Source organism: Bison bison, unplaced genomic scaffold, assembly GCF_000754665.1.
Source record: "Bison bison bison isolate TAMUID 2011002044 unplaced genomic scaffold, Bison_UMD1.0 scf7180017864274, whole genome shotgun sequence".
Lineage (NCBI taxonomy): Eukaryota > Metazoa > Chordata > Mammalia > Artiodactyla > Bovidae > Bison > Bison bison.
The window spans coordinates 4,384,322-4,410,977 of record NW_011494846.1 but is presented as its reverse complement, the minus strand read 5'-3'; the positions used below and the strand labels follow the sequence as shown (position 1 = coordinate 4,410,977).

General features: G+C 43.2%; 2 protein-coding genes across 11 annotated transcripts in view; one reads left to right on the top strand and one right to left on the bottom strand.

The window, feature by feature from the left end:
- Positions 1–3,374, bottom strand: part of KDM1B (lysine (K)-specific demethylase 1B) — a 43,808-nt gene extending 40,434 nt beyond the window's left edge. For 2 of the 5 annotated variants that reach the window (XM_010848803.1, XM_010848807.1), the window contains exon 1: positions 3,243–3,365. The gene's annotated coding sequence lies outside the window, so the exon portion shown is untranslated. Of the gene's footprint in view, positions 1–2,867; positions 2,912–3,242 lie in introns of all 5 variants that reach the window. The other 3 variants (XM_010848804.1, XM_010848806.1, XM_010848805.1) reach the window with 3 other exon arrangements.
- TPMT (thiopurine S-methyltransferase) lies at positions 1,715–26,656 on the top strand. 6 transcript variants are annotated; one of them, XM_010848813.1, is made up of 9 exons: positions 1,715–2,701; positions 9,794–9,977; positions 11,119–11,211; positions 14,213–14,345; positions 18,044–18,096; positions 18,761–18,835; positions 23,854–23,939; positions 25,509–25,553; positions 25,957–26,655. In XM_010848813.1, the coding sequence occupies exons 2-9, from the start codon at positions 9,838–9,840 to the stop codon at positions 26,067–26,069; spliced, it is 738 nt and encodes a 245-aa protein (XP_010847115.1). In that variant the 5' UTR covers positions 1,715–2,701; positions 9,794–9,837; the 3' UTR covers positions 26,070–26,655. The 6 variants fall into 6 exon arrangements, with proteins under 6 accessions (XP_010847115.1, XP_010847112.1, XP_010847110.1 ...); XM_010848810.1 differs by lacking the exon at positions 1,715–2,701 and adding an exon at positions 3,558–3,645; XM_010848808.1 differs by lacking the exon at positions 1,715–2,701 and adding an exon at positions 3,559–3,671 and having other exon boundaries at positions 25,957–26,656.

Here is a 26,656-nt window from a genome sequence, read left to right as displayed (position 1 = left end):
CTAAGTACTCGCTAGTATATGGATCCTACAGTTATCAGACATCTCCTTCCCTGATCCATATTTACTTCACACACATACTCACAACAGCATGAGAAATAAATAGGACATACTACAGATAAGGAATTGAAAGTGGAATTTGAAAGTGGAGAAGTGTTGTTAAGATACAAATCCCACATATATGATCTTAATCTTAGGGAAAAGCTTTGAAGGGCTTGTAATCCTATTGATTCACTATAAACTGTGATCTTACTATTTACACCTGGGCTTCCCTGGTGGCTGAGAGGTTAAAGTGTCTGCCTGCAATGAGGGAGACCCGGGTTCAATCCCTGGATCTCGAAGATCCCCTGGAGAAGGAAATGGCAACCCACTCCAGTACTCTTGCCTGGAGAATCCCATGGATTCTGGTAGGCTACAGTCCACAGGGTCGCAAAGAGTCGGACACGACTGAGCGACTTCACTTTCACTATTTACATTAACATTTGTAAGTTATGGATTTATGAACATCACATGTAAAAACTTTCAATCTGCCATCTACATCAACTTTGAGAAATCTTGACACCAACGTTATGGATGGTTTTTCTTTGACTCAGTCTTCACTTTCTCAAAATCATGTTAATATAGGAACAAATATACTGTATACATATTCTGAAATGCATTACAGCTCTTAGCCATTTAAAAAATTGCCATTAGTCCTACAGGACTCATTATGTAGCTGGATAAAGCACTGCTGCTGCTGCTGCTACTAAGTCGCTTCAGTCGTGTCCGACTCTGTGCGACCCCATAGACGGCAGAGCACCAGGCTCCCCTGTCCCTGGGATTCTCCAGGCAAGAACACTGGAGTGGGTTGCCATTTCCTTCTCCAATGCATGAAAATGAAAAGTGAAAGTGAAGTCGCTCAGTTGTGTCCGACTCTTAGCGACTCCATGGACTGCAGCCTACCAGGCTCCTCCGCCCATTGGATTTTTCAGGCAAGAGTACTGGAGTGGGTGCCATTGCCTTCTCAGGGATAAAGCACTAGGTGGTTTTAAAAAGTACTACTGTCTACCTTAATTCTTATACCCTAAGAAGGGCTTTTGGCTCACATTTTCAAAATAATTTACAATCTCTTTACATAAAACTTATAACCTACATTATTCATAAAATGAACCACGAATAAAGCATATGTAAACATGTACACTGTATATGTTAAGTATTGCAGCAAAAATATTTGAGCCTAATGTGCAGTTTAGAAATGCAAATAAAAGCAGTTTAAGCAACATTTGGCCATGTTACCTGGGAATGCAAGCACTCTCAAAAGAAAGCATAATTTCTGGAAATTTCATCAAACATTTTAACTTAACTGTATACTGAAAAACATATTTTTGATTGCAAAAGAATGATGTAATCCAAGAAATGGTTAAGAGGAAATGAAAACATTAGCTATGAAAGCCGTTAAGAAATCTGTGTGGTCTGGGATAAGTATGATTGAAGATTTTCAGAGTAGTACATTTTCACCTTTAATTATACAATTAACAGTTATGTACCTTCATTCTTTTTTGACACTGTAATTTCTTTATTTTCACTGTTGCTGGGTTCTTGGGGCCTCAAATGGAGGAAAAAATTTTAAATTGGAAGGACTACAGTTACTTATGCTTTTAAATATAATCTTAGAAATACTGACCAAGTGTTAGTAAAACAAATTAGTATACTGGAAGTGCTTTCCCACCTGGTTCTTCAAATTAATAAACACACCTAACTTTAAATATAATCAATTTGTTTCAGGTTCAGTATGACCTTATAAGCATAGTTCTTCCTAATTTTAAATTCGTAGCTTTGGTTTTCTCTTAATATGACAAAAGAAAGGAAAAAATGGTTGTGGAGGGTACCTAAATATGTGTGAATATATCAATGTCTAGATTTCTCGTTTAGTAAGTTCCAAGATTTTTTCAGAAGTAACTTATTCAAAACACTGAAGAAAAAAAAACCCACACAGAATCCATAAAAATATGAATTAAAGAACTCCAGGTTGAAATAAAAATGTATAGCGGCATTAACATAATTTCTCCAAACTGGACAAACTACTAGAAACTTCTCCAGAGACAACAGGGGCAAAAATTCCCCTTCGGGCCACTTAAAACTGCATCCACAAGAATCAACTTTCAGACATATGGATCCAGTGCAATTGCCCGAATGCTTTGTTGACGGCTTTCTCTGCACGGAGGATAATTAATTATTGATGGTCATTTTCTCCCATACGTCCTGAAGAAAACCTTCCCTCCCACTCACCTTTCTTCCACTAAAGTCGGTTTAAAAAAAAAAAACCACCAACCAATCAAAGTGTAAAAGCCTTGAGCTGTGTGTGCACAAGTGGAGTGACCGATCCTCCAAACGCTTGCAGGCTCTCCGGAGGGAAGGCCTGGCCTCCATCTGGCTAGGTTCCAGGTCACAGAACCCCCATTTCGCTACAGCTGGGCCTGTCTCTTCCTTCCTCTTTCACCTGCCAGCTGCTGGGCTGTTGACTAACAGCTACCGAAATCGGGCCGCCCCCTCGGGGTCCCGGGTCCCGGAGGAATCACCCCAGCAACCTGGCAATGCCGATCGCGTCTTAACGCGTGGTCCCTGCTCTGAAGTCCAGCTAACAGCACCTGCGAGGCCGTGCCGGCTTCTCGCCGCCACGCTCTCAAAGCTGGGAGGCAAGCGACAGAGTTCCAGCCCCTGGACGGTGGGTGCCCCCTTCCTCGCAGCAGCCTTTCCCCGGTGACAGGGCTCTGTCAGCCCCCAGGAGGGAGCCCCCAAAGGCTCCCTGTGCCAGCGGCAGCCGCCTCGCTTTCCGAAAAGCTCTCTCGACTCCTCCGAAGTCGGAGAAGCCGCAGCCTCCCCAGGCTCACCTTTGCGCTGGAGGCGTGCAAGGAGGCGCGGGGAGACGGCACCCCTGTACAGAAAGCAAACATTGTGGGGAGGTGGATTAACCAGCAACACCGCGAGGAATCCGGGAAGCCGGTCGCTCCAACACCCCAGGCCAGGAATCCACCCCTCCCGCCCATTCCTCGGGCTGGGACCCTCCCCCGCACCCCTCGCCCCTTTCCAACCCGGGGACGGAGGTAGAGCCCCAAGGGACCAGTCCACCTCGCACCCGGGCGAGGAGCGCGGCTCAGGGGCAGGAGAGCTTGCACCCCGGCCAGGCTGCTTTGTGCAGAGCTGTCACCAGAAATCCGCCGCGCCCCCACGCCGCCCCCGGAGCCGCGGTCCCCCCTCCCCCCCACCTCGGAGCGCAGGCGAGACCGAGCGCGCCGCCCCGGGCTGCGGGCGCCTCTCCGGGGCCGCGCACCTCGCGCACAGGACAGCAGGATCCGCGCCGCGAGCCGCAGCCTCAACTCGGCCGCCGCCGCCGCCGCTTCCGCCCCTGTCACGACGTGACCCGTGGTGGGAGGAGCCGGCAGGACCGGGGAGGAGTCGGGTCCCCGCCTTCGCCTCTGCCGCGCGGCTCGCCCCGCCCTGGCCATTTCCGCCGCTGCGCAAAGCCAGGGCGCTTGGGGAGGGGGCGGGGTCTGTGCGCCGCGGGAGGGGCGGGCCCGGGGCGGGGCTGAGCCGGGGGTGCGGGTCTTCAGCCCTTACCGCCCCTGGGCAGCGTCAGAGTCAGCGGCCGGCGGGCGGACAGCGCACGAGGTAGGGGCCGCCGGGCGCGGAGGAAGGTACGGTGACCAACGGGCCGTTTGCGAGTGTGAGTGTGTGATCGGAATCGGGAACGGGGCACCCCACCGTGCGCGCACCGCCCGGCAATCCGCGCCCTGAAATGGACTCAGGGAGCCTAGTGGGAATGGGTAATAAATGACCTTTCTGAGTCCCTGATTAAAGTGACCGCCAAATCACTGTCGGGTATGGTTGATTTTAAGAAAAGAGAAATACTTGCCAGAATAATGAATGGTGCGTGGGGGCGGGGAAGTGGGAGAAATGGGGTGTTGTAAATATCCTGTGTCTTGCTCCGTGGTAAATGCATAGGTGTGTGCATATGTAAAACGAAATCACTGAGCCACACTTAAAATTTGTGCACTTGAGTTTAAAATCTTCAATTTTAAATTTACTTCAGTTTTCTAAATTCTACAATTTACCAAAATTTTAAAGTAAATTTACTGAATTTTACTAATTTTAACTTAGGAAAATTTAACTTCAATTTACTAAATTTTCAATTTGCTAAAATTTTTAAATAAATTTAAAGCAGAAACGTGGTTTTATTGAAAAGGTGAGGAGGAAACCAGACTTGGGAGAACACCCACGGAGATTTGTGCACATCTGCTATTTCTGTGTATGGGTAAGATATGATTGTGAAATTAGCCTGTCCTGATTCTTATAATTTTGCAGTTTTATCTTGTTATAGAAGGAAATTTTTTCTTTCTCCAGAAAGGGACTTGGACAAGTTAAGTACATGTTGAGAAGCTATGAGAGCAGCTAAGAAATTACTAAATTATATTCATGATACCGAGTCTGTGTGAGAGGGGTATTTGTGTTAAGTTGCTTCAGTCGTATCTAACTCTTTGCAACCCCATGGACTGTAGCTCATCAGGCTGCTCTGTCCATGGGATTCTCCAGGCAAGAATACTGGAGTGGATCACCATTTCCTTCTCCAGGGGATCCTCCTGACCCAGGGATTGAACCCAGGTCTCTTATGTCTCCTGCACTGGCAGGCAGGCTCTTTACCATTGGTGCCTGCTGGGAGGAGAGGTTGTTGCTGTTAGCCACTCAGTCGTTTCGGAGCTGAACTATTCCAGGCTGCGCTTGTGCTTTGTTCAGTCGTGACTCCTGCGACCCCATAGACTGGAGCCTGCCAGGCTCCTCTGTCCATGGGATTCTCCAGGCAAGAAGAGGGAAGTGGGTTGCCATTTCCTTCTCTGGGGAATCTTCCCGACCCAGGGATCGAACCCTGGTCTCCTGCATTGCAGGCACATTCAAAGAGAATATTGCTTATGTCAGTCCGATTCTTTACCGACTGAGCTAGATGGGAAGCCCAATAGGCTGCCCTTGTTCCATGATAAAATAATGCTTCCCTTTTAAGTAGAGAACTGTTTTAATCAGGCTCAAGTTCAGGTGTCAAAATTTGTGGCTGAAAATGGAAATGGGAAAACTACAATTCGCTTTTCTGTACACAATATAGTCAGATACTCCTCCCACCTCTCAGAAGATTCAAGAATCACCTCCTGACATGTCAGGGCCTTTCAAAAGCCATTTGTTAACAACTGTTTGCTGGAAAGTGATTTGTGTTCTTAATTCCAAGGGAGGTGCCTTCTCCATTAAATCCTAAGCACACTGAAGCCCAATTTGTCATAAAGGGAACTTTTTCTTGAAGAAATTCTTTTCCGTGATGTTTGCTGTTCTCATAGATGAATCATTAACTCCACTAAGATTAGCCTGCTAGTGTAATCCAAACCAAATTAGTTTCACTAATGATTCAAAGGATATGTTAGAACTATTGTGTTATATTGTCCTTATGTAACAAATTTCATATTGAAAAGACAGACATTTTCCACATACCTTCAGGTAGATTTGCAGTTATGGTCGCATGTCTTTTTTCCTTAGTTCTCTTTGTAAAGGAAAAAAAAAAAGGAACAAAGAGTATTGCTCATCATCCAGTTATACTAAGGGTTAAATTGCAACCCCCTGCAGAGAGTGATATTCCCCAAGTGTTTCAGAACTTCAGGAAGGAAAATAAGAGTGAGGCATTATGTGTTTTGGATCAATGGCCCCTAAATAGCATGCTTCAGGGAGAATTACAGCGGTCCCAGATTTCTGCAACTTTTTGTACACAGAAATCACTAAAATCAACTTAAAGTATCTGTTCTTTGTGATTAGCAGTAATCTTTTACCAAGATGTATGCTAGACTATGGGCTTCCTCAGTAACTCAGCGGTAAAGAATCTGCCTGCAATGCAGGAGCCACAGGAGATGCAGGTTCAATCTCGGTGGGGAAGATCCCCTGAAGGAGGGCATGGCAACCCTCTCCAGTATTCTGGAGAATCCCCATGGATAGAGGAGCCTGGCGGGTTACTGTCCATAGGGTCGCAAAGAGTCAGGCACGACTGAAGTGACTTAGCATGCATACGCACACTAGGCTACATATTTTTCCTAGTTAAAAAAAAACAAAAACAAAAAACATCTTATGTATGCAGAACATACATATTTGGAGCATTTTCCCGGAGCTATGCTCTGAAAGGCTGTGCCCCTGAAAGGTTCTCTCCCAGGCTATTGTCCTCAGTGAGGTCCCCAAATAAAATTGACACTCATAACTCTTAGGTTGTGTGTTTTTCTTTAGGTCAGCACTTTTGTATGCATTTTCCATTCAAAAAAAAAAAAAGGTTTGAGAAAATTATTTGAAAATGCAGACTTGTGGGATAGAGGTGGGATACTGAATCCATGCGTCTGCTTTTATTCCTTCCTGAAACTCCACCAAAACAACAGGATTTTTAAAGGCATAAAGGAAGGACAGAAGAGAATAAAATTTCTAAATCAAGAAAGCAGATGGACAAGTAGTGAAGGATTTTGCAGACTGAAGAAAGCTAAATTCTAAACCAGCAATGGGGAAGCCAGTGAGCAATCCTACTTGGAGTATAGAATTCCCCCGTGCTCACAAGTTAGCGGCACCAGGTATCTCTGGGAAATGGAAGGGTCTAGTCTAAATTAAGGCAATTGTTTGAAATTCTGATTCCTGAAAAGCTAAGTTCCTGATCCCTTCCTCAACCTCCTGCTCCTCACGGCATCACCAGACGTTTGCAGGTTTATTCCCTGGAGAGGGTACAGTCTTTGGACTGGGAAGATACAGTTCACAGCTGGGGATGGGAGCACCATACTCCCATCCATAGAGAAATTAACTGAACACAAGTGAATGAATGCTGGCACCTCCTTCTGCTTTTATCCTTTTCTCACGGGCAGAGGAGCCTGGTAGGCTGCAGTCCATGGGGTTGGGAAGAGTCGGACACGGCTGAGGGACTTCACTTTAACTTTTCACTTTCATGCGTTGGAGAAGGAAATGGCAACCCACTCCCCTGTTCCTGCCTGGAGAATCCCAGGGACGGGGGAGCCTGGTGGGCTGCCGTCTATGGGGTCGCACAGAGTTGAACACGACTGAAGTGACTTAGCAGCAGCCGCATGTGAGTATAGAATCATGGTCCCAAGGACTCAAGCTTTCAACAGGAATTAGAAGGTCCATTTTTGGAAAGTCTTGAATCCAAATAAATAAATAAAGATCATGACATCTAAGTTTCCAAATGGTATCTGCTCATATCATTCTACACTAAAGCTTAGAGTCAGTAAGCTCCATCCACAAACTTAACCTTATAATCAGCTTTTTGGTATTTACTCTTAAATGTGAGTAGGTAAGGGGGCTTCCCTGGCGGCTCAGTGGTAAAGAATCCACCTGCCAAGCTGGAGATGCAAGCTCAATCCCTGGGTCAAGAAGATCCCCTGGAGAAGGAAATGGCAACCCACTCCAGTATTCTTGTCTGGAAAATTAAATGGACAGAGAAGCCTGGTAGGCTACAGTCCATAGGGTCACAAAATCAGACATGACTGAGTGACTAAACAATTGCTAGGCATTTACGGACAGTCACTAGTTTGGAAGACAGAAGACGAAACCAACAGAAAAAGTGACTCAGTAACAAACCATGCAGGTAAATAAAAGAAAATATTATAGCCATTCTGTACATAAAAATAAAATGAAAAGAGAGCATCAGACACAAAAAGGAGCTCTTAAGAAGTAAAGACTTGAAAGCAGGAAAGAAGAACTAAATAGATAAAAATAAGGTGATTTCTCAAAAAATAGGGCAAAACAGTGAAGAGCTAGAAAATAAAAAAAATATGAGCGATTTATAGTATTGGGTCAGGAGATTCTATTGTTATTGTTGTTTAGTCGCTCAGTGGTGTCTTACTCTCTTGGGAACTCATGGATTGTAGCCCGCCAGGCTCCTCTGTCCATGGAATTTCCCAGGCAAGAATACTAGAATGTACTGTCATTATTTCCTTCTCCAGGGAATCTTCCCAATTCAGGGATCGAACCTGTGTTTGCCGTACTGTAGGCAGATTCTTTACCACTTAAGCCATTTGGGAAGTTCTACAACCACATAAAAGGGGTCTGAGAAAGAGAAATAGAAAAAAAGAGGGGAGGGGATCAAAATCATCTGAATAATTCAAGACTTCTTCCAGAATTGAAGAATATGAGCTTCCAGATTAAAAGAACTACACCAAACAGATGAAAGTGGACCCAGAGTAAAGCATAGAATTATGAAATTGCACAAACTAAGGGACAAAGCAAAGCTTTGAGAGAGAGAAAACTATTGGCCACGTGGAAAAACCATCGGAATCCGAATGTCTTTGAATTTAAGCATTAACTCTGCAAGCTAGATGATAAGGGAATGATTTCTTCAGAATTGTGAGTGAAAATGTTTTCCACCTGAGAATTCTTACCCAGCAAAACTGTACATCAAGGATGGGGAATGCTCAGTGGCTCAGTCACGTCCGACTCTTGGCAACCCCATGGATTGTAGTCCTCCACGCCCCTCTGTCCATGGGATTTTCTAGGCAAGAATATTGGAGTGGGTTGCCAGTGGGTAGGGAATAGTATGAAGATACTTTATACATGTAAAGTTGCAGAAGAAACCCTTTTCTCCCATACACCCTTTCTCAGAAAGCTGCTGAAGGTTATACTTTACCAATATAAGGGTGATAACAAAAAAAAAGAGGGGGATAGCCAATTAAGGAAACAGGGGATCCAGCACAAGATAAAAAAGAAAGCTTCAGGATGATGGTCGGGAAGGACCCCAGAAGGCCGGCTGTGTACCACGAGAAGAGAGCATCCACGTTAGAAGGCTCTTCTCTAAGATGACGTTGATAGGATATCTGATAACTGAAGAGACTGGGAGTGTACTAATAAGAGATTGGGAGAACTTAGTGCTGAATTAGTAATAAATACATAGAAATTTTATAAATGAAAAAGCCAGACAGTTATTAACTATAGAATAAAAAAGTTGTACAGAAAAGGAAAAGTAATCATAGAATTCTACATGGCTTAGCTGAGAATAGTATTTACCTAGTCATTGTAATGTGTACTTGAAATATTTAATCACAAATATGCTATAAGTGCACGGATGCAATAGGAAAAATGAGAAGGTGGTGTGTGTGTCTGTGTGTGTTGACAAGTTGAAAGAGGGCTAAATGCTGATATTTTCTAGATGCTTCCTAGAAGTGAAAAATTAAGATACAAAATAAGCATGGTATTTGAGTCATATTTTGAGTTATATGTCAAGATTCAGCTAAAAGAATTAAAGATGGTTGCCTCTCGTTAGAAATGGGGACCTGCTTCCATAACTCTGTTGAACTCTGAATTGTGTACAACATAACATTGGTTAAAAACAGCAAGTAAACATTAAAAGAAGTTTTCAAAATTAAAGAACGAGATGTTAAAGGGACTTCCCTAGTGGCTCAGTGGTAAAGAATATGCCTGCCAATGCAAAAGAATGAGATGTTAGAAAAAATTCTCAGCTAACAAAAGTTATACTGCCTGTTTATTTTTTTTATCCTCTCTCTTTTAAAAAGTTAAACTCTTTTACTCTAAGATGTAATTCAATTTATTTAAAGATCCTTCCTAATATGGATTATGAGGTATGCAGTTAACATCAGACTCACTGAAAAGTAACTTTTGTGTGGCTTTTCCTTGAATATTGAAATACTTTTTAAAAGCTACACTGCTGGAAGTATTAGGGTTTTATTTCATTTATCATAGAACTGAAATGCCCTTATATGACAGCATTACAGACATTTTTCATTTTTAGGCACTGGGGACATTTGTTTGTGAGCCAGAACCATCTACAAAACCATGGGTGATTCAAGAGCCTTACTTGACAGTGAAGAGTACCCAAACACTGAGGCTCAGAAAGACCGAGTGCTGACTCTGGAAGAATGGCAAGAAAAGTGGGTGAACCACAAAACTGGATTTCATCAAGAACAAGGACATCAGTAAGAAGTGTTTATGTTTATATTAAATGTTGGTCTATAACAGAAATGCCCCATCAAAAACTGACTTTGGAAATAGAAATAATAATATAGGTACACATTATTTGACTGATTTTTAAGAGACACAGGTTTAGTTTTTCACATTTGAGCATCTTGGAAGTCAGAATGCCTCTGTGGCATGTCATGGTTTAATTGGCAGTGATATTTCTTCCCGTGGAGTATAAATCATGGTGTGACCTACAGTTGATGGCATCTTCAATTTTTGGAATATGTCTTACTTTAATCCCCTGCAACACCTATTCATTGGTCACGTGTGTTTATACATACCCAGATGCTCAAGCTATGTTAATGCTACTATCTCTTTATACTGAAGAGTAGTGGTGTTATGACTTTGCTTTCCAATAGCATATGTTCAAATGCTAAAGTACTGTCTACATGGTGGAAGAAGAGAAGTTGAGAGAAATTAATGTGAGCTACATGCTGAGCAATGTAATGGTAGTAGAAGTCAGTTTTGAAGCAGCAGCAATAAATGATGGCCCATTGCCAAGTAAAGTGGTCATGACAGATGTTCCTTCGTCCAGGCAGCCACCCTGACTGCCCAGGGAACATTGTTGTTATTATTACATTTGCACACTGAGTACTAGTTGGGATATCATTCCAGAGCCATTGTATGAGTTCTCTCTGTTGTGTAGCTGGCCTTAGAACATACACACAGGTGGTGGTGGGTGGTCTGACTCTTCCGACCCCATGGATTATGTAACCCATGTAGCCAGGCTCCTCTGTCCATGGGATTCTCCAGGTGAGAATCCTGGAGTAGGTTGCCATTCCTTCTCTATCACGTAGGTATACATTTTTAAAACATATCAACTAACGAAAAATAAAATTTTGATTTTAATTACTAACCAGGAAAATCCCAGGTTTGGGTCAGGTTAACCCCTCACTAGCTACATGACTGAGCAAGCTGCTTAATCTTCCTGTTTCTTCATATGTAAACTGGCGATTTTAATAACCAAGGTTCTCTACTGAGTAAAAGTTGTTGGGAAATATTATGTGAGATAATGCATGAAAGGTACTTAGCATTATATGATTGTAGTCCTTTCTTCTGTGCCTTGGGCTAATTAAAACAATTTTTTTTTCTTCCCAGGCTATTAAAGAAGTATTTGGATACTTTTCTTAAAGGCGAGAAAGCACTGCGGGTATTTTTTCCCCTTTGTGGAAAAGCAGTTGAGATGAAATGGTATGAGCAAATAAGCATGAACATACTCTCTTGTCTTGATGATAAATACTGTGGGTGAATATTTAATAGGATGTAAGTTTTAAAAGTTCCTTTCTCAGGAAATGTACAGGGATTCTATATTTAGTAGACTATTATTGATGGGTTCATAGAGGCAATATTCTCAAACAGTTAGGACACTGCCCAAACAGAAGGGTGAACTTGTCTTTTTCCTTGTTGAGTTAAGAAAAAGAATTAGTTTAGAACCATTGAGATGGGAGAGGGGAAGATGGAACCAGTTTTCCATCTTAATTCTCCTTCACCTTTGTGCACGGTTTAGTTTTTGTAGGTGTTTTAGGAATGTGGCTAAGTTAATTTTATGTATTTTAAATAGAGGTGGACAGAAAAATGAATTACAGCTTTTTGGCAAGAATGTATATAGTCCACAGTTCAGCTCAACCCTCCCCTCCCTCAACCAGCACGTAGGAGTTTTTGTTTTCATGAATCATTGCTAATAAAACCAGTGATAAAGAAAGTGTTTCTTGTGAGTAATTCTCTGTGAAAAGAATTCACTTTAACTAACAAGCCACCCTCAGTATGGGTTACCCTGACAATTGTTTCCTATATAGAATTTGTTGTAATGATTGATGTACAGATCCTATCTATGTGCCAAGATGTACTATTTATTTATAAGCATGAACACTGAGAACTTTGATCATCAAGCAGGAAAGAAAAATAAAATATATGAAAACGATTAGTAAGTGGAAAAATACAGTAACTTAAAAATGCTCTGTTCCCTATGTAAATATAGGTGGCCAAACCACAGAATGTGTATGCATTGGGAGTGGATTTTTGAGTGGGGACAGTGACCTTTTTGCAGCCTGCCACCGCTCCCGCAACTTGTAGCTGAGAGCTTTTGCAAGTGGCTGCTGTGCCTTAAAGAGTCTGCTGCTGCTGCTGCTAAGTCACTTCAGTCGTGTCCAACTCTTCGCAACCCCAGAGACGGCAGCCCACCAGGCTCCCCCGTCCCTGGGATTCTCCAGGCAAGAACACTGGAGTGGGTTGCCATTTCCTTCTCCAGTGCATGAAAGTGAAAGTGAAGACGCTCAGTCATGTCCGACTCTTAGCGACCCCATGGACCACAGCCTACCAGGCTCCTCCGTCTAGGTGGCCACAAAATTGAGAACATTACATCCTAACTGACTCACTGAATCAGACAAGAGAATTTCTTTGGAAACTACCTGCAAGAAAAACATTAACTCTATGAACAGATTGTTTTATTGTCATAAGTGTTAACAACCTGGTTCTAGCAGAAGCTTTGAACCAAGATTAGAAAACGGTATAAGGAAACAGCCGATTAAATGTGATTGCTAAAGGTTCCTTTAGACTTTAGGGTCTAAAGTCATTTATAATAAGAATGCCAGAACTAAGCTACTGTAATTGTAGGTGGCTTTCTAGGTGGCTCAGTGGTAAAGAATCTGCCTGCCAATGCAAGAGACATAAAAGAGGAGGGTTCAATCCCTGGATGAGGAAGAAACCCTGGAGTAAGAAATGGCAACCTGCTCCAGGTTACCTGGAATGTTCCATGGACAGAGGAGCCTGATGGGCTACAGTCCATGGGGCTGCAGAGAGTTGGACATGACTATTATTGTATAAAAGTTGTTATGTTAGAGGATTCTTCACTTATGTAATAAATTTGTGTATTAAAGGTCTATACAGATATCCAGTGTGAATAGATAAACTATTAGCTGAAACTCAAAGACATTAACATAGTGTTTAGGACATTTTCTTAGATTTTGGGTTTTCTTAGGGCAATGGATTACAGTATAATGCAGTCTGTGTGAGTCCACTGTAGGCTATGCTTCATTTTTCCACGTGTAAAAATTTGTACTTTTTGACTTCCTTCACCCATTTCACCCATCGCTCACCCCCAGGCTTTGGCACCTACCAGTCTGGCCTCTGTATCTATAAGCTTGTTTTTGTTTTTGTTAGATTCCACATGTAAGCGAGATTATATGCTGTTTTTCACTGATTCATTTCACTTAGCGTAATACCCTCAGAGCCCATCCATGTTGTCGTAAATGGCAAGAGTTCAATTATTTATGACTGAATAATATTCCATTGGGACAGTAAAGTTTTTTTAATGTGTATCCCAACTCCCATTCCCATAAACTTCATGATTTTATTGCATGATTTTGCATGGTGCAGTGGTTTTTAAGAAGGCATGTATTGCATTATAGCATAAATGACTTATGTGTTTATTTAATGTGGCATAAAAATCAATACTGTACCTGGGTATTTGTGTCACGAGTGCTGTTCTCCCTGAAGTCTAAGATCCCAAGACTGAATTCTGTAACCATAAAGCTAATCAGGAAAATCCTAGCTATTTGCATATGGTCATGAAACAAATTTCTGGATAGGGTTTAGTGCAGATAAGTGGAAATTTTAACATTGTTACAGAAACGGATGCTAATGTTCTAGCCCTGTGTATTCCAGTACTATATCTTATCAGCCCCATGTGGCTATTTAAACTCAATCACACAAGCCACGTCTCAAGGGCCCTAGGCTATGTGGTTAGTGGCTGCTGGATTGAACAACACAGGTAGAGATTCTTCTCTCATCACTGAAAGTTTTAATGGACAGAGCTGATTTCTAGAGATTGAAAAGCATATCAAATTCATAGGATGCTGTTAAATCAAAAACTCTTCCAATCCGGTCCATTTTTAGTAAATCAACATTTTAAGGTATAATTTTCCAAGCTTTTAAAATTTCCCCAAGGTCCTATAAACCCTTTTCTCAGAACTCCACATAGCATAGGGTTTGAGAATATATAGATTATGTTATATAGAATATATAGAGAATATATAAATCTGCTTACTGTGGATCTGCATGTTCTGTGAAACCCTGTGAGTCTGAATTCATACAAATCTCTTAAAATTAAGGAAAATATATGCTCACTGGTGTATATGCTTTTATTTAGTGTTGTACTCGAAAGAAAACTTTGTAATTATATGATTTGATGCAGGTTTGCAGACCGAGGACACAGTGTAGTAGGCGTGGAAATCAGCGAACTTGGGATACGGGACTTTTTTACGGAGCAGAATCTTTCTTACTCAGAAGAACCAATTATGGAAATTCCTGGAGCCAAAATATTCAAGGTGTGTTTGGTTTTGGCAAATATTATTTCCATACCCCACAAAAAAGGTTTTTCTCAGCATGAGTAAGTGAAGACACTATACACATCAGATGACCCCTCTTAATCTTCAGATTCACCAGGACTTTATATAGCATAAGGAACATAAAAAGATAGACCATAGCTGGATGTGAACAAATAGACATGAAAAGCCAAGATCAAAGCTTATTTGTCATATTTTTGGTTTGGGTTTGTTGGCTTTTTAATTTATCAACAAATGTTTCTGAGAATCTGTCAAGTGCCACACCCTGCGTAAGACACGGAAGAGATGAAAACACTGTCCCTGCCCTAAAGAACCGCTTAGCTTAGGAGAAAAGAGAAGCATAGGAGACTGTTTGTCATACAGGGAGCTCAGTCAAACGACTTGGGGTATTAAGCAAACCGAGAGGGAAGTTTCCTAACCCAGCCTAAGGGGAGCTTCCTGAAGTGTGGTGACAGTTAGGGCTGGGACAGGCAGGGCATCAGGTCAGCCAGCTCAGGTGCCCTGTGAGGCTGGTACCTCATTCTGCACCACAGGGTTTTAAGTGGGAACGTGACAGCCAGGCTTTCTTTTGCAACCAGCCACGGTGGCTCAGATGGTAAAGCATCTGCCTGCAATGCTGGAGACCCGGGTTCAATCCCTGGGTGGGGAAGATCCCCTGGAGAAGGAAATGGCAACCCACTCTAGTATCTGCCGGGAAAACCCCATGGACAGAGGAGCCTGGTAGGCTACAGTCCCTGGGGTTGCAAAGAGTCGGACTCGACTGAGCGACTTCACTTTCACTTTCACCCTTGTAGCCTCAAGGGAAGTGAGTTTGAAGGGCGGTAGCCCCCTGGCAGAGACACCAGATAGGAGGTTGTGAGCAGTGGTCCGGGAAAGAACTTGAAGGGCTGCACTGGGAGAGCGATGGGGTGCTTAGAGGAACAGATGGCTTAAAGCCATGTTTAGGGTGTCACACTGGGAAGGCCTTGGTGATTAACTGAATGGGAATCCAGAGGGTGATGAGGTTACATTTCCAGCTCAGATGACTGGTTGGATGGCGAAACAGGAGAAACAAGTTGAAGAGCAGAGAAAATGAGCGTTGTTCTGGAGATGATTAGTTGCAAAGATGTGTGGTATGATAAGGGGGTACTGGCAACTGTCTCCAAAGCGTGGGGCAGTGTCTGGGCTGGAAATGATAGATTTGAGAGTTGTCTTCTGCCTGTGACCAGAATGATCCAGTGAAACTGCTGCACTAGCTTGGAATAATAATGGGGAAATAAGCAGAATCTACCCAAATGAGAACAAGTAGAGACTGTTTGTTCAGAGGGAGTCAGCCAATTGCATTTGGCAGAGGCTCAAAGCCTGGCAGTGGGGTGGGAAAGCTTCCTGGTGAAAGATGTGAAGGCTTCAGGTGCTATCGGCTAACTCGGAGCAGCACCCCAGTGATTGCTTTGGGAAGCATGTTTGAGTTGGAAGAGACGGGGAGGAGGGGTGGTGTTATAAATCAGGGAGGATGGCGGTCAACTGACCACCACCCTGCAGGGTTGCGGTTTGACTTCTCAGGCTGCTTGCTCCAGAGGCTATGGATCCAAGTTCTCTTATCAGACATGAGTTGTTGGTACGTGCAGTCTGGCCACTGAGTTTGTGTATTCAGTCTCTCACAAAGTACTCTCTTCTAAAGATTGAAATTAATCGCTCAGGTCAGTAGGAAGCTTGAGAGTACTTTATTTTGCAGCTTCCTCCCAGTTCGTTTTTAGATCATCTAAGAATCCTGGTTGCCTCGGTCCACAGAGGCTAGTCCTCCTGGGGGCCATGGTTCTCAGCCCCAGTTGCTGCTGCTGCTGCTAAGTCGCTTCAGTCGTGGCTGAAGCCACATGGCTGACTCTGTGCGACCCCATAGACGGCAGCCTACCAGGCTCCCCCGTCCCTGGGATTCTCCAGGCAAGAATACTGGAGTGGGTTGCCATTTTCTTCTCCAGTGCGTGAAAGTGAAAAGTGAAAGTGAAGTCGCTCAGTCGTGTCTGACTCTTAGCGACCCCATGGACTGCAGCCTACCAGGCTCCTCCGACCATGGGATTTTCCAGGCAAGAATACTGGAGTGGGGTGCCATTGCCTTCTCTGTCTCAGCCCCAGTGGCACCTTTGAAATTGTCTGTGGATCTTTTAAGATTCCCAGCGCTCAGGCTAATTAAGTCATAACCTCTAGAGGTGGGGCCTGGCACCAGGTCTGAGTAAACCTCCCCAGTGAGTCCCATCTGCAGCCTGAATTGACGTTCATGGGCTGTTCTCCTGGCCTCTAGACCCCTCCTCCCTGTGTTTCCAGAGACCTCCCTGTGTTTCTGCAAAGACCTGCACTTCTCTCATCGTAGCCTCTGTTGGCACCTCATTTCAGAATAAAATCCAATATTTTCAGACCCTTTAGTACCTCTCCTACCCTGCCCCTCTCCTAAGCCCGGGCTCCTCACCGTCCACCGCCGTGATATCAGCAGATGCATCTAGCCGGTTCATCCGTGGCCACCTTTTGTTCTTCCTTTCCCCGAGCGAGGGCAGTGAAGTGAAGTCCCCGCTCTGTCTGCTCTGTTCCCACAGTTCTGGGCGCACAGCCCATCCTGTATCATGGTGGCTCTCTGTTCCCACGCCTCACTGCCCCCACCAGGCTGTCCTTACCGGGGTCAGGGCCTGTATCACATTTACTGCAGTCTCTAGAACCCAGGCTAATCCTGTCCACTAGACGCTTGGGAAATAAATGCTCATCGGCCAGTGAAAGAAAGAGAGAAACTGGGGAGTCAACAGAACTGCACTTTTAAAATGTCTGCCTGGTAACTGAGCAATCTGTGTGCTCGTCTTTAAGGGAGTTAAAATGTCAAGATTCTGCTAAAGGGAACCTTGCTAAAATTTAACAAGTTCCAGAGTAAGTGCTAATTGATTTTCAGGGTTAACCAATCTCTGATTTTCCTTTCCTTTTTTTTTTTTTTTTTGAGTTGATCCCAAAGAATCCCATACTGGTTTTTAATGTTTTTTTGTGTTTTTTTTTGGTTTTTAATTTTTTAAAGTGCCATTATTTTCAGTTAAAAAATATTTGCGAAAGTTGCAAGGTGCAGGAAGTGAGAGGGAAAAAATCGAGAGGAACTCACCGAAATGATTGAAAATCACTGTTCAGATGGTGGCAGGCAGGTTTTTTCTTTATTATGTAAATTCTTTATGCTGCTGCTGCTAAGTCACTTCAGTCGTGTCCAACTCTATGCAGCCCCATAGACAGCAGCCCACCAGGCTCCCCCGTCCCTGGGATTCTCCAGGCAGGAACACTGGAGTGGGTTGCCATTTCCTTCTCCAATGCATGAAAGTGAAAAGTGAAAGTGAAGTCGCCCAGTCAAGTTTGACTCTGAGCGACCCCATGGACTGCAGCCTACCAGGCTCCTCCATCCATGGGATTTTCCAGGCAAGAGTACTGGAGTGGGGTGCCATTGCCTTCTCTGAAATTCTTTATAATGTGGTCCATATTTATTTTACAATTTAAAAAATAAACATTTAACAAATGATGTGTGAAGATGATTTGCCGTGAAATTATGTCCTTTATGTTTTTAATTACATATTCTTTACTACCTATGCTCTGTTTTATCCCCTCTTTTTCTTTTTTTTTCCTCTAACCATTCAGGTACCTCTTAATAAAATGTTTTTTTTTTTTTTACTTTTTCATTGCAGAGTTCTTCAGGGAACATTTCATTGTATTGCTGCAACCTTTTTGATCTTCCCAGGTAGGACTGATGTCTTCCTCTCCACTTTTAAAAATCTGAGTGTTTGCTAGACAGTGATGAGGTAGGTTGAGAATCTTTTTATCACTTCCGTCCAATTTGCAGTAGCATCCATGAAAAACATTCATTTGAGTCTGTGTTCTGCAGCTGGTTTTACTGGAGCCTACATGTCTGCACACGTGATATCTTTGTCCTTGGGTAACTTCTAAGCTCTGGAAAAATTATTTTGATCCTAGGAAGGTAGGGAAAAGGAGGGGAAGAAAATGTCTTCCACTTCACACCTGTGTCTGTAACGGAAATGCATTTCAGTCTTAGACGGACAGAGGGGAGATCTCTTCTGAGAGTTCCTGTACCTGTTCCAGGGGCTGAGAGCAGAGTTGTTGCAAACTGTCCCTCATGCTTCCTTTGTGCTCCCAAGTCCAAGCTGCTGCCACCAGTGCCTAGAACCAGGCGGAAATGGACAGCTACACACACACACACACACACACACACACACACACGTGTACACATGTGTCAGCACATCCCTAGAGATTCTGAGGGAAAGCATCTGTGAGATCCCAATTCCTTAACCGCTGGTAAGGTTCTAGCACATACCATGGGGAACCCTGTCTTGTTAAAGATTCGGTTTTTCTTATAGAATTTTTTTTTCTCTTTTTCTTTCTGGTAGAGCAAATATTGGCAAATTTGATAGGATTTGGGACAGAGGAGCCTTAGTCGCTGTTAATCCAAGTGATCGCAAACGGTTAGTGATTTGGTTTCTTTAATTATGTTGTTTCCCCCCTCTCCCCTTTTTAGCCTTAATTCAGTATCTCATACTTTTTCTGGTTTCTAGAAGATTCCTAGACTTTTACTAGTTTGGAATAGCTTGTTGTATTTGGAATTAGAAGACCTGTATCCAACAGTATCTTGGTCTAAAAAGTATAGGATTTGGCCGTGGGGACACAGGCGCAAGACTTGTGGCTCTGTCACTTCTAAGCCATGTTACTCTAGTCAGAACATTCAGTTCCTCTAAGCCTCAGTTTACTCCTCTGTAAAACTGTAATGTTTCTACTCATACCACCCTCCTCACTCCCACTGACCCTGCTGCTGCTGCTAAGTCACTTCAGTCGTGTCCGACTCTGTGTGACCCCATAGATGGCAGCCCACCAGGCTCCCCTGTCCCTGGGATTCTCCAGGCAAGAACACTGGAGTGGGTTGCCACTGACCCTACCAGCTAATAATATTTGTTGGATTATTGCCATGTGCCAGACTTTGTTGAAATGCTTTATGTCGATCAACAAGTTCCTCCACAAAGTCGCCCTGTGAGGTATTAGGCCATCATTATTCCCATTTTACAGATGAGGAAGTAAGGTCAGAGAGGTTAAAAGTTATATGTCCACAGGGTGGCAAGCAAGTGCATGACAAAATTGAGATTCAGGGACGTCCCCGCTGGTCCAGGGATTAAGATTCCACACTTGCACTACAGGAGATCCCTGGTGTAGGAACCAGATCCCACATGCTTCGTAGTGCAGCCAGAAGATAAAATAAAACAAATAAAAATAGTTAAAGCCACGCCCATGCCTCGGCCCCCTCATATGGCTGTTGTGGGAATGGAAAGAAATGACACGTGCAGAAAGTGTCGACCCTAAATGACAGTTTAAATATTAGCCGTTACTGTACTAGGGCTTTTGATCTGGGTATTTTGAGTGGCCATTCGTCTGTACCTGGTCTAATTAGAAAATTAAACTATAAGAAGGCTACTGAGTGAAATGTGATCCTTCCTGTGTACTTTCCAACCCAGATGTCATTCACAGACTCATGTGGGTGTAGCACATAAATATTGAATTATTTAGTTTTATGGAGGCAGACTCGTAGCACGTGGCCAAAAGGGTTGGGACTACACATCGGTGAAATGAAGTCTCAGATTTTAAAAGTGAATTGTTTGACCAATTAGGCTTGTTGCCACACCTCATCTTTTTTTAATTAGACCGTGCCACATCCTCTTAATATGTGTTTTTCCCTTTTCTTTCTGACACTGTGCCTCTCTTCTTCCCTCTCTGGGACCCTTCCCTACCTCACATGCTTGAAAGTCATCGTTCCCTGAAGGACCATCCTTAGCGGGACTGTTCCTGCCTCTCCCCTGTACGCCCTCCTTCAACGATCACTTCAGTTCTCCTGTTACCGGAAACTTTCGTTCCAGTGTTCAACAAATACACATTAAGTTCCTATTGTGTCTAAAAACACACGATGCTGGAGAAATAACTGAACAAGCGCACGTTGGTATTGGCCCTCGTCGTTTCTGTATTTCCAGTTCTGTTCTTTTCCGAAAGCTGCTTGTGGAAAAAACCCAAACAAACTTTTTGGCCAACCCCAAATAGATATAAAATGTTAACGCATAGTAAGTGAAAGTGAAGTCACTCAGTCGTGTCCGACTCTTTGCGATCCCATGGACTGTAGCCTACCAGGCTCCTTCGTCCGTGGGATTTTCCAGGCTTCAAGAATACTGGAGTGGGCGGCCATTTCCTTCTCCTAACGCATAGTAAAAGCTTAATAAGTATGTGTTGAGTCAATAATTGAGAACAAATTAGACTGAAAGCCAGGGAAATACAGTTTCCCAGCAGCTACTATTGCCTCTTCCGTCCTAGAAATGAAGGCCTTCCAAATGGCCCCTGAACTGTTTAATTCATGGTAAGAAAGAGTCATGAGGCTCCTCTGGACTCTGTATTCCTGGTGCCCTTCTTCTCTTTTCTCCCCTTTCAGCCATCTGTGTGTGTGTGTGAGTGTGTCTGTGGTCACAGCCCCAAGAACTCCTGAGAACACTGGCCTTTGTTTCCGGAATAACTGTTTATTTTGAGCCATTGGACAGCTCCGTGACTTTATCTTACATTTAAGGTACTTAGTGCTTTATCCCAGTCCTGCCCTCAGTACTGGGTGTCTTCCTGCTGAGATTACATCTGGGCGAGAACTGCTGTGTTTTCTGCTGTGACACTTAGGCCTTTTGTCTGACATCAATCAGATCTCTTGTTTTTCTGAATTTTTGGAAACAAGTTGAGAAAGTCTGCATTCCAAGAAGAAGGATGCTGGTGAGCCCCAGGACACCCTGCCGAACCCATCTGACTCATCACTTCCTGGGGACAGCGAGTTCTTTCTTGTTAAAAATGATAATCGGAAAGTTAAGACTCGAAGGTTTCTGCTCAGAAGTTTGCTTAGGGCTGGTTCTCTGACATGCGCGGAAGAGCGACCAGCTCAAACAGCTCGAGTTTTAGGGGCGTTGATGTCATGGATGCCGAAGGAAGAAGTCACTGACTTCTTAACACATACTGTGCTTAATACAAGTGCTTACAAGCACATACAAGTGCTGAATACACACTGTTCTAAGCACTTTCTATGTGTGAGCTCACTGAATCCTCACAACCGCCTGTGCGTTCACTGCTGGTCTTATCCCCATTTAACAGATGGGGAAACTTGAGGCACAAAGGGGTAAAGACTTCGTCAAGCTTACACAGCCAGTAGGTGGAGAGGTTGGACTTTGAGCTTGGGGACCTTGGCGAGCCCGTCCTCCTAATCTCCACCCTAGACAGTCTCTCTGATTTCTCCCAGGGCTCCAGACAGGGCTGGCTTCACAACTGGACCTGGTGGAAACCCATATGCCAAGTGCCAAAGCGCCCTACCCAGAGCTCTGCAGCCTGTTGACCTCTGTCTGTCTCTCTCACTGCCACTCACCTCCTTGTGTGCATCTCCTCTGTCCTCCTGCCTCAGCACTCAGCTTTCTCTGCTGACACACTCCTGCTCACATGTATCTGACTCATAGCCCTTAGCCTTCTCAGCTCCAGCCACCGCCCAGAACAGCAACTTCAGGGTTTAGTTCAAAGACCACAGTGAACCATTAACTCCTCTTTTTTTTTTTTTCTTTTGAACTTTTAATTTTATATTAGGGGCTTCCCTGGTGACTTAGTGGTAAAGAATCCACCTTTCCATGCAGGAGACATGGGTTGAATCCCTGGGTCAGGAAGATCCCCTGGAGAAGGGAATGGCCAACCCACTCCAGTATTCTTGCCTGGAGAATTCCATGGACAGAGGAGCCTGGTGGGCTACAGTCTGTGGTGTCGCAAAGAGTCAGACACAACTTATCTACTAATGACAACAGACAATATTTTATATTGGAGTATAGCCCATTAACACTTTATGATATTTTCAGGTGGACAGCAGAGGGACTCAGCCATACATATACATATAGCCGTTCTTCCCCAAACTCCCCTCCCGTCCAGGCTGCCACATAATATTGAGCAGAGTTCCCTGTGCTGTACTGTAGGACCTTCTTGGCTCTCCATTTTAAATACAGCATTGCGTCCATCCCAAACTCCCTAACTATCCCTTCCTCCATCCTTCCCCTCTGCCCCTGGTAACGGTAAATTTATTCTCTTAAGACTGCAAATCTGTTTCTGTTTTGTAAATAAATTCATTTGTATCATTTCTTTTTAGATTCTGTATATAAGGGATGTCATAGGATATTTATCCTTTTCTGTCTGACTTCTTCACTCAGTATGACAATCTCTAGGTCCATCTATGACCAACTTCCCTTTGGATCTAACTCAGTTTCCCAGTGGAGTCATCTGATCGGTCAAATTCATCATTCTGTCTCCTGGTTGGTCTGCTGATGGGCCCTGTTAGCATCTGGTCCCCACTCTGAACCCATCAGACATGGCTGGGAAGTGGTATTGCCTGCCGCCCAGGACACCTGCTCCAAAGGACAGTTGCAGTAGCACTCAGGGGTCATGCCATACTTGCAGAACTTTAATGTTCTTGAATTTCGACCTGTTTATCAGTCTTGCACACGGGCGTGCTAAGTCACTTCAGTTGTATCTGACTCTTTGTGAGCCTGTGGACTGTAGCCCACCAAGTTCCTCTGTCCATGGGATTGTCCAAGCAAGAAGACTGGAGTGAGTTGCCATGCCCTCCTCCAGAGGATATTCCTGGCCCAGGGATCGAACCTGCATCTCTTATGTCTCCTGCACTGGGAGATGGCTTTTTTACCAATAGCGCCACCTGGGAAGCCCGTTTATGAGTCTTCTGTCCAGCTAAAAAGAGGAGAGGGATTGTTTTGTGCCTCTTATCTGAGCCCCTGGCAACCACCCCATCACCCAGAATATTTTTAGACTGCAGCATCCCCAGCCCCACAGCAAACCTACTGACTCAGTCTTGGGATGACTGACACCCAGGCATCTTTTCTTCCCATGGATGCCCAGGTCATCTCGATACCAGCCTGGTCTGGGAACCACTGCCCCAGAACTGGCAGTGCTTCTGGAAATACTTGTTCAAAGCTGACCGGCCTCCGGGGTCCAAGTCACTCTGGAAGGAGCCTCTCCTCCACTTTATTTGACATCTTCTGGTCTGAGGGGCTCCTTCCTGAGCCTGGCTTCCTTTGTTTTTTTTTTTTTTCCGGTCTGTTCCTCGAGGCATTTGGATCTTAGTTCCCCTGTCAGGAATTGATCCCAGGACCCCTGCTTTAGAAGTGCAGAGTTTTAACCACTTGACCTCCAGGGAAGTCCCAAGAGCTCCTTTTGATTCCCGTCTTCTCTATCTCCCAGCTTAGGTGGGTAACATCATTTGCTGAGCCCATTTCTGGCTGTTTAGAATAAGACTCGACTTCGTGTGATTTTTTCGGAGAATTAAACTCGTAACAGAGGAAAGGAAAGCTAGGCTTCCCTCCCTGCATCTGGTCTTCCACAGGCCTTGACTTTGTAAAGAAATGTAACACGTGCCTTTTTGTATTCTTTTCAGCTACTCAGATGTAATGTTGTCCCTAACGAGACCTGGGTTTCGGTACCTCTTGTCTGTTTTTTCTTACGATCCAACCAAACATGCAGGTAAAGTTTCCTTTTTGTTCTTTTTCCGGTTGCCTTGTTTCCTGATTTCTATGACGGGGATAGCATTATTTTCTCCTACTTTATCTCATGGGAGGCATCCTGCTTATATACATGAAGTCTGTGTCAGCCGTGATGGGGGGATGGGATGCGTTGGGCTGATGCCAACAAATACAAATACATCTTCATAGGAAGATGGGGTGAGAAGCGCATGTGGGAAGGTAGGAGGTGGGCAGGAAAATCTCTACTGCTGCTTTTTAATTGCTGGAATTTTATAATTTATTGCATGTTAAAAATGTTCTTGTTCTGTCACTAAGTTGTGTCCGACTCTCTGTGACCCCATGAGCTATAGCATGTGTTAAAAATAACTGTATATTTTTTGAATGTGTAAAAGGGATGTTTTCTTCTGGATTCATTTAAATGTGTTTGAACATTAATGCTTGACCTTTTAAGTCATGGCTTTTCAGGAAGAAGTGAAAACCAAGTGCACAGACTTTCAATTTGTAAACATTCCCTTTTTGATTTTTAATGGAGCTTTTAAAAAAGTTCCTTGTTTTATACATATTAATGTTAGTGTTTTTTTTTTTTTCTGTTTGAAGAAGTCAGTTCTTGAAAACTCATTAAAAGACGAGACCTAGTAGCTATAATTAAGTCTGGGAACATTTGGATGGAAATAAAAACTAAGGGAGACAGATGTCAGCCCTGCAAATGTGATTTATCAACTTACTGACCAGAGAGATGTTAATACACCTTTCGTTTGTGTGTTGTGTGTATGTGCTCAGTCGTGTCTGGCTCTTTGCGACCCCATGGACTATAGCCCAGCTGGTTCCTCTGTCCATGGGATCTACCAGGCAAGAATACTGGAGCAGTTTTCTATTTCCTTCTCCAGGGGATCTTCCCGACCCAGGGATGGAACCTGTGTCTTTTATGTCTCCTGCACTGGCAGACAGATTCTTTACCACTCTGCCACCAAAATGTTACTGACTGAGACATTTCAAAATTCACTTACATAATGAATCGCCAGCCACAGGTGTTAGTTTCAGCAAAAATGCCCCAGTCAATGATGTGTTAAATTCCCTTCCTGAGCAGTAGGCCTAAGGAAGGGCCTGGGGGAAGAAGACAGAGCAGGCTCTGTCTGGGGTGGAGGCTCAGAATACCTTCTAGAACGGGGCAGAAGTTGTTTCCTTTAAAGTGCCCGCAGCAAAATGGGCAGAGTGTGTAGAATGAGGGACTGTGCATGGTCGAAAATCTATGCTCTGGAAGCAGCAAGTCCCAGGGGAATGTGTTCATGAATTCCGCTCTCACGTCCCTGCTCCCAAGTCCCACAGCGGACTCAGCGTCTCATGTAAGCTGGAGGTGCGCGTCTGCCGTTAGCTGGTCTTTGGTGTAAGATGTGCAAAATAAGAAGCAGAAAACGTGTCCCATCCTCACCTGTTTGGATAATCGAGGTGTATGTGGAAGGAATATCCCTAGGTCATTGGGAATAAGCTGAGAAGTGGGCCCTGAAGGTTTGTTTCTCTTTAGAATTAGATCTGTAGAGCTTACTCTTCACCATGTTTCTCTTTTAATTAGGTCCACCGTTTTACGTTACAGATGGGGAAGTTAAAAAATTGTTCGGTAAGTTACAGATGTGTGCTATAACTTTATAAGTAAGTCAACTGTTTTGAGCTGTTAGCAAACTATTAATATCTGAGGTACTTAAAAGTCCATTTTATTGGAGACTATTTTAATCCCCCAAAAAGGGACCCATCTCTGTAATATGCCTTTTTAGCTAAATGGTACGTTTATGTTAAAGACATCTCAATTCTTCTAGAGAGATGGTATATTTATTTTAACTCTTAGGAGTTAAAAATGATAATAACATTCAGAGTTGAGAAAATGTATTCTTAGTATTTTCCCATTTTCATTAAAAAGAAAGGAAAAATCTTCAGTACACACAGTTTTTAAATCACGGTATGCTTTTGAAGAATTGATTGTATTTGTTATAAAATTTTAACTTGCCACTTTGTTTTTGTTTCAGGTTCAGTATGCAATATTCAATGTCTAGAGAAGGTTGATGTTTTTGAAGAACGACATAAAAGTTGGGGAATCGACCAGATTATTGAAAGGTTATATCTATTTACAGAAAAGTAAATGAGACCTAAATAGAAGCAAATAATATCAAAATGTTTTTGAACAATTGAAAATTGTGCTAAGGCATGAAAATGGATGACTTTTGCGGAAAAAATTGTTCACAAATCATATCACAGATCTTTGCTAAAAAATGCTTATAACTTTTTAGAAAAAGCACATATTTTGGAAAGGAGTGTATGACTGAGAATAAAATGTTATACTTGTATGTCTTACAGATTGTAAGAATTTTTTACAATCAGCAGGTATTACTCATATAATTAAAAAAGAAAAAAGAAATGCAATGTATGTAACAAATATAATAGAAAAATGGTATCTTTATGAAGTTGAGAAGCATTGAGGAGATGCAGCACTTTTAACAGGGTTCAAGGTAAAAGCTAACCATCTAAGACATTATAATAAAACATTAATTTTTACTATAAACCCTCAAATTGTACTAAATCCTAGCATTCCTTTTCATATTTTTCTTCTTATATAATTTTATATGCGACAGAATGAGGAAAAAAATTTTTAACTAATGAAATTGACCACTCTATATGGAACAAAATATTTTTCTCAAACTGTAAAAATAAATCATTTTTAGAAGTTTT